Here is a 7801-nt window from a genome sequence, read left to right as displayed (position 1 = left end):
GGGCCTCACTCTGTCACCAGGCTGGAGTGCAGTGTTGTGATCTTGGCTCACTGCAACCTCTTCCTTCCAGGTTCAATTGATTCTCCTGCCTCAACCTCCCGAGTAGCTGGGACTACAGGCGTGCACCACCATGCCCAGCTAATTTTTGTATTTTTAGTAGAGACAGGGTTTCACCATGTTGGCCTGGATGGTCTCAATCTCTTGACTTTGTGATCCACCCACCTTAGCCTCCCAAAGTCCTGGGATTACAGGCATGAGCCACTGCGCCTGGCCCACTGTCTACTTTTTAAAGCTCTGTTTATTTGAATACAAGAAAAAAGATCTTGCTATTTTAGGTAAGCTGTGGTATGATTTTGGCTCAGCTATGACTTTGTAAGTAGTGTCCACCATTGATCCGACACTTTTTTTGTGGCTTAGAATTGGATATCCTTAGTTGACTCTCCATTGTAAAGAAAAAAAAGGCTGAGACTGTTTTTAAAACAAAGATCTTTTTGTGAGTTACCATTTTCTTTTTTCTCCCTATGTTTTGTTTTGTTTAAAGTGCCTGCTTGCTACTTTAACATATTATTTTTCTGTTTCTTTTTCAGATGATTCTTGGAGAAACCCTGTCTGTTTACTGTAACCTTTTGCACTCAAATTCCTTTATCAGGAATAACTACATAGCCACTATTTACAAAGCCATTGGAACCTTTTTATTTGGTGCAGCTGCTAGTCAGTCCCTGACTGACATTGCCAAGTATTCGATAGGCAGACTGCGGCCTCACTTCTTGGATGTTTGTGACCCAGATTGGTCAAAAATCAACTGCAGTGATGGTTACATTGAAAACTACATATGTCGAGGGAATGCAGAAAAAGTTAAGGAAGGCAGGTGAGTATGAAGTCTCTAATACTTGTTTCATCTTGTATATTCTTCAAATAGAAGGCTTCAGTGACTGGAAGATAAGCCATGCACTAGCTTGAAAAGAGAAGTTACTGTTATCACTGGGAAGTGAATTTTGATCTTGTTTGAATTGTTCTCTCTCCTCATGCCTTTTTCATTTTTTATTGCTGTTTTCCATTTAAGAGCATTTTACTGCAGCTCTTTTTTTTGAGACGGAGTTTCACTCTTGTTACCCAAGCTGGAGTGCAATGGCGTGATCTCGGATCACTGCAACCTCCGCCTCCTGGGTTCAGGCAATTCTCCTGCCTCAACCTCCTGAGTAGCTGGGATTACAGGCATGCGCCACCATGCCCGGCTAATTTTTTGTATTTTTAGTAGAGATGGGGTTTTACCATGTTGACCAGGATGGTCTCGATCTCTTGACCTCGTGATCCACCCGCCTCGGCCTCCCAAAGTGCTGGGATTACAGGCTTGAGCCACCGCGCCCGGCTACTGCAGCAGTTTTTTGATCCCCAGTGTAAAAAAATGTTAAATGAACCTTATAGATCATTTAGCCCAGAGTCAGCAAACTTTCTTAAGATGTCAGATAGTAAATATATGTTTTTAACATTTTTATATTATTAATATTATTTTATAGAGACTGGGTCTCACTATGTTGCCCAGGCTGGTGTCAGACTCTTGGGCTCAAGTGATCCTCCCATCTTGACCTCTCAAAGTGCTGGGATTACAGGCATGAGCCACCACATCCCGCCAATAGTAAATATTTTAGGCTCTCTGGGCCACATGTTCTTCTCTTCATAACTGTGGAACTCTGCTGTTAATAGCAAGAAAGGAGCCATAGACAATACTTAAACGAATAATGTGGCTATGCTCCAATAAACTTTACAAAAACAGTGGCTGCCCCAGGGGTCATAGTTTGCTGAACCCTGATCTAGTCCCACCATTATTTATGAAGCTCTGCTAGATCTTAGTATTCTTAGATGATGATTATTAATTTTAGTTCTTTTTAAATAAGGTAACTTGATTCAGATTGTGACAGATCTAGGTTATCAGGTTGCCATCTTATAACAGCCTTACTGGGCTCCTTTCTGCATGCTGGGGCACTATTAGACATGAATGAAATAGAATGTTTAGAACTCAGAAGATACAACTTTTTAAATTTATAGATGAGGAAAAAATAGAGGCCCAAGAAGTAAAGCCACTAATTAGTAGCAGAGGCAATTCCTCATCTCAAGTTTCAGAACTGTCAGCTTTATCTTTTTACATATTAACTTTAATTTCCTTTAGTTGTTCAATGTACAGATACTTTCTTTGATTACAAATTGTTTGACTTTTTTTAGATACGATTTCCAAATACTTCATTGTCTTTGTTGGTTTTCTTGTAAGCAACATAGGCCTGCTAGTAGCTTCAATTTTTTGTACTTAGTGGGAGTAAAAAAAATCTTATTTAACTAGAGTATATACTATGCTATTTGCTAGGGATTTAGCAGTAAAGAAGACATCTCTGGTCCCCATCTTTATGGACCTTAGTCTAGCAGGGAAGATCTACATTAAACAAATGATGAGAATGGAAGAGAACTTGCTTGGTGATAATGAGGTCAAAGAACAGGAACATCAAGCTGTTAAATGGCAAGCTTTGAGGTGGTGAGGAGGACTGATGTGGGTGTAAAGTCTTCATGAAGGAGGGGAAAGTGACAAGAGATAGACAGTTGAGAAATAGATGGTAGAAGGTGATATTGTTTATTTGAGCTCAGGTGAACAAACATTTTTATAAGAGGGGTAGAGAAAGAATGGTCCAGAAATGGCTTTGAGGAATGATGAAGACACCAACATCAAAACTGGACCCTTAAGGTGTGTGGGCTGTGGAGATCTCATTCCCTGCAGGGCCAAGCAGTATCCTAGGGAAAGTCTCTTTAATTGGGTGACTAGGAGGTACAGTGAACCTTCAGGGAAGAGTTTGGAGACACAGGAAAAGATAGAGGACTTTAACAGTAGAGCCGGAATTCCAGAGTGTTCAGTGGAGGAGTAGGAACAGAGGGGATGAACAAATGGCTTGGGTGGAGAAGAGAAAGCTTTTTGAAAGTGAGACTGAAATTCAGAACAAATTATAAAGAAGAACAAATAGCTGGGTAAAAACATACCATGTAAAACAAAATCTGATACAAGCTTATCCAACCTGCAGCCCACATGTGGCCCAGGATGGCTTTGAATGCAGCCCAACACAAATTTGTAAACTTTCTTAAAACATGATTTTTTTGTTTGTTTATTATCAGCTATTGTTAGTATATTTTATATGTGGCTGAAGACAATTCTTCTTCTTCCAGTATGGCCCAGGGAAGCCAAAAGATTAGACACCCAATCTAATAGAATAAAATTATCATGATTTCTTCTTCCATCTATAACTTAACCAGCTAGCCTTTAAAAAATACCATACAGCCAGGCATGGTGGCTCATGTCTGTAATCCCAGCACTTTGGGAGATCAGGAGATCAAGACCATCCTGGCCAACATGGTGAAACCCCATCTCTACTAAAAATACAAAAATTAGTTGGGCATGGTGGCACGCGCCTGTAGTCTCAGCTACTGAGGAGGCTGAGGCAAGAGAATTGCTTGAACCAGGAGGCAGAGGCTGCAGTGAGCCAAGATCGTGCCACTGCACTCCAGCCTGGGTGACAGAGTGAGACTCTGTTTCAAAAAAGCAAACAAATAAAAAACCAATCATACATATTTATGAATGCAATGATAAAACCAGCTATGGGATTATGGCCGGGTGTGGTGGCTCGTGCCTGTAATCCCAGCACTTTGGGAGGCAGAGATGGGCGGATCACTTGAGGTCAGAAGTTCAAGACCAGCCTGCCCAACATGGTGAAACCCAGTCTCTACTAAAAATACAAAAAGTAGCCGGGCATGGTGGCCACACGCCTGTAATCCCAGCTACTCGGAAGGCTTAGGCGGGAGAATCACTTCAACCCAGGAGCCAGAGGTTGCAGTGAGCAGAGCCTGGGCAACAGGGTGAGATTCCATCTCAAAAAAACAAAACAAAACAAACAAAAAAAACACTTGTAGGATTTAAATTACAAAGGAAAAAATAAAATAGATACTAGTTGAACTACTCTTTTAAATAGTTTGAGGTGTAATTCAGATCACATAAAATTTGCCCATTTTAAGTATACAAGTGAATAAATTATATGTGTAAAGTTATTTACCATGACAGTTAAGTTTTCAGATATTTGAAAAGCTTGTCCCTGTGTGTTTACAGTCAATTCACACTCCCATCTGCAACCCCAGGATCAGGTTTGTCCTTACAGTTTTGTATTTTCTAGAATATTATATAAAAGGAATCATACAGTGAGTACTCTGTTGTGTCTGCCTTCTTACACTTAACATGTTGGTTTTGCAATTCATCCATGTTCCTTTTTCTCCCCCTGAGGGATATTAGACTGTATGGATATAACACAGTTTACTTATTCATTCATGCAAATATTGATGGATATTTGAGTTGTCTCCAAGTTTTAGCTATTAAAAATAAAGCCGTTCTGGCCAGGTGTGGTGGCTCACGCCTATAATGCCAGCACTTTGGGAGGCCAAGGCAGGGTGGATCACTTGAGGTCAGGATTTCGAGACCAGCCTGGCCAACATGGTGAAACCCCATCTCTACTAAAAATACAGAAATTAGCCAGGTGTGGTGGTGCATGCCTGTAATTCCAGTTACTTGGGAGGCTGAAAAGCTGAGGCACAAGATTTGCTTGAACCTGAGAAGTGGAAGTTGCAGTTAGCCCGAATCATGCCAGCCTGGGTGACAGACTCTGTCTCAAAAAAAAAAAAAAAAAAAGCTGTTCTGAACATTTGTGTACCAGTACATTTCTCTTGAACAAATAATCTAGGAGTAAAAGTGCGGGACTATAAAATAGCATGTGTGTAGTTACCATTCTAAGAAGCTGCTAGTCTTTCACACAGTGGTTGTACCATTTTGCATTCTCTCCAGCAATGTATGAGAGTCCCAGTTAACTCTGTCTCCTTGCCATTATTTATTAATAGCCAGTCTTTGTTATTTCAGCCATTCTAGAGGTTTTTGTTATGATATCTCAGTGAGGTTTTAATTTTTTATTTCCTTAATGACCAATGTTGCTGAACATCTTTTCATGTATTTCTTGTCCATTCAGATATTGTCATTTTTGAAACGTTAACTCTTTTACCCATTAAAAAAAATGGCTTGCTTGTGTGAGTTGTAAGAGTTCTTTATATATTCCAATAAAAGTCCTTTGTTAGATACATGTTTTGAAAATATTTTCTCTCAATCTGTGGCTTACTATTCATTTTCTTATTTATTTAATTTTAATTTATTTTAGAGACAGGGTCTCACTTTGTTGCCCAGGCTGTTTTTGAACTCTTGTGCTCAAGTGATCCTCTTGCCTCGGCCTTCCACTGTCAAAATGCTGGGATTATAAGCATGAGACACCATACCCGATCAACTTTTCTTTTCCTTTTTTTTTTTTGAGACCAAGTCTCACTTTGTTGCCCAGGCTGGAGTGCAGTGGCACAATCTTAGCTCACTGCAACATCGCGCCTCAGCCTCTGGAGTAGCTGGGATTACAGGTGTGTGTCACCACACCCAGCTAATTTTTGTATTTTTAGTAGAGACAGGTTTCACTATGTTGGCCAGGCTGGTCTCGAACTCCTGACCTCAAGTGATCTGCCCGCCTCAGACTCTCAAGTGTTGTGATTATAGGCGTGAGCCACTTTGCCTGGCCTAACTTTTTATTTTGTCTTTTTTTTTTCTTTTTATTTTACTTTAAGTTCTAGGATCCATGTGCAGAATGTGCAGGTTTGTTACATAGGTATACGTGTGCCATGGTGGTTTGCCGCACCTATCAACCCATCATCTAGGTTTTAAGCCCCGAATGCATTAGGTATTTGTCCAAATGCTCTCCCTCCCCTTTCCCCCGACCCCCTGACAGGCCCCTATGTATGATGTTCCCCTCCCTCTGTCGATGTGTTTTTATCATATTCCCCTCCCACTTATAAATAGAACTCGCAGTGTCTGGTTTTCTGTTCCTGTGTTAGTTTGCTGAGAATGATGACTTCCAACTTCATCCATGTCCCTGCAAAAGACATGAACTCATTCTTTTTTATGGCTGCTTTGTTTTCTTAATGGTGGTTTTTGAAGCTTAGAAGTTTTAAATTTGATAGAATCTAATTTATTTTTATTTTTTTATGGTTTGTGCTTTCTGTGTCCTAAGAAATCTTTACTTGCCTGAAGGTTCCAAAATTTTGTTCTTATTTTTTTAAAATAAGTTTTATGATTTATGTTCTTTGTTTAGTATTGTTGATCCATTTGAATTATTTTTTGTGTATAATGTAAGGAAGAGGGTCAATATCTACTTTTTCTCCACTGACTATCTGGTTGTTCCAATATTATTTATTGGCAAAAAAAAAAAAAAAAAAAACAATTTTCACATTGAGTTATGTTGGCACTTTTGTTGAAAATGAATTGACCATATAAATGTGGGTCTATTTCTGGACACTTTAATCTATTTCATTGCTCTATATGCCTCTCCTTATGTGAACACCTTACTGCAACTTTGTAATAGGTTTTCAAATGAGGTATAATGGAAAGCTTTTAACTTTGCCTTTCTTATTAAAACTTGCTTTATCTATTGTAAGTTCTTTATGTTTTTTCTGAAAGGGCAGAACTTTTATTGAGATTGCTTCAAATATATAGATAATTTTTGAAGGATTGCCATCTTAATATTGAGCCTTCCAAGCCATGAATATATCTCACCATTTACTTACGTTTTCTTTAGTTTCTCATGCCAGTATTTTTTAGTTTTCAGAGTCTGGGTCTTGCATACATTTTGTTAAGTACATCACTAACTTAATGCCATTGTGAAGAGTTTTTTTTTTTTTTTAATCAATTTCCAATTGGTATTTATATTAATCATGTATCGTGCAATCTTGCTAATTTAACTAATATTTTAGTTGGAGTAATTTTATTGATTCCTGAAGTTTGTCTGTTTTCCCATTCATGTTGTTTGTGAATAAAGAGAGCTGTACTTCTTTTCCCTTCTATATTGCCTTTGATTTCTTTTTCTTCCCTTATTTCACTGATTGAGACCTCCAATACAAGGTTGAATGAAGTGGTCAGAGCAGATTGTGGACTTTAGGAAAGAAGCACTTGGCCTTTCACAAATATGTTACCTGTGTGTTTTTTGTAGATGTTTTTTGTTAGATTTTTATCATGAATGGGTATTGGATTTTGTGACACGCCTTTTCTGTGTTAAGATGGCTATATTGTTTTTTTTTCTTTATTCTGTAATATAGTATATTATGTTAGTTTTTTGAATATCAAAACAACTTTTTATCCCTGGGGTATATACTTGATCATGGAGTATTAGACTTTTTATATTACTCAGATTTGGTTTGCTAATCTTTTGTTAAGGATTTTTATGTCTATGTTTGTGAGTTATTGGTCTGTAGTTTCCTTGTAAAGTTTTTGTCTAGCATTAGTGTCAAAAGTTTGGTATTAAATGTTTGTAGAATTCATCAGTGAAGCTATTTGGGCCTAGAATTTTCTTTATGGGAAGGTTTTATTTTTAAGTTTAATTTTATTTTTTAAACTGAGACAGGGTCTCACTCTGTCACATAGGCTGGAGTGCAGTGACGTGATCTCAGCTCACTGAAACCTTGACCTCCCGGACTCAAGTGATCTTCCCACATTAGCCTCCCGAGTAGCTGAGACTACAGGTGTGTGCCATAGTGCTTGACCAATTTTTGTTGTTGTTGTATTTTTTGTAGAGACAGGGTTTCACCATGTTGCCCAGGCTGGTCTCAAACTCCAGGTCTTAAGTGATCTGCCCACCTTGGGCTCCCAAAGTGCTGGGACTATAGGCATGAACCACTGCTCTTGGCCTGTTTTAAAATT

The 7801-nt window shown here is 38.7% G+C and overlaps 1 protein-coding gene across 3 annotated transcripts in view; it reads left to right on the top strand.

Moving 5' to 3' along the window:
- PLPP1 (phospholipid phosphatase 1) overlaps positions 1–7801 on the top strand; it is a 100953-nt gene that overhangs the window by 60459 nt on the left and 32693 nt on the right. For all 3 annotated transcript variants that reach the window (XM_017548670.2, XM_017548669.2, XM_037745775.1), the window contains exon 3: positions 588–868. In XM_017548670.2, coding sequence (XP_017404159.1) covers positions 588–868 — 281 coding nt within the window. The remainder of the gene's footprint in view (positions 1–587; positions 869–7801) is intronic.

This window comes from Cebus imitator, unplaced genomic scaffold (assembly GCF_001604975.1).
Source record: "Cebus imitator isolate Cc_AM_T3 unplaced genomic scaffold, Cebus_imitator-1.0 Scaffold213, whole genome shotgun sequence".
In the NCBI taxonomy this organism is placed as follows: Eukaryota; Metazoa; Chordata; class Mammalia; order Primates; family Cebidae; genus Cebus; species Cebus imitator.
Note: the sequence above shows the minus strand (reverse complement) of the source record. Positions and strands in the feature narration are given on the sequence as shown.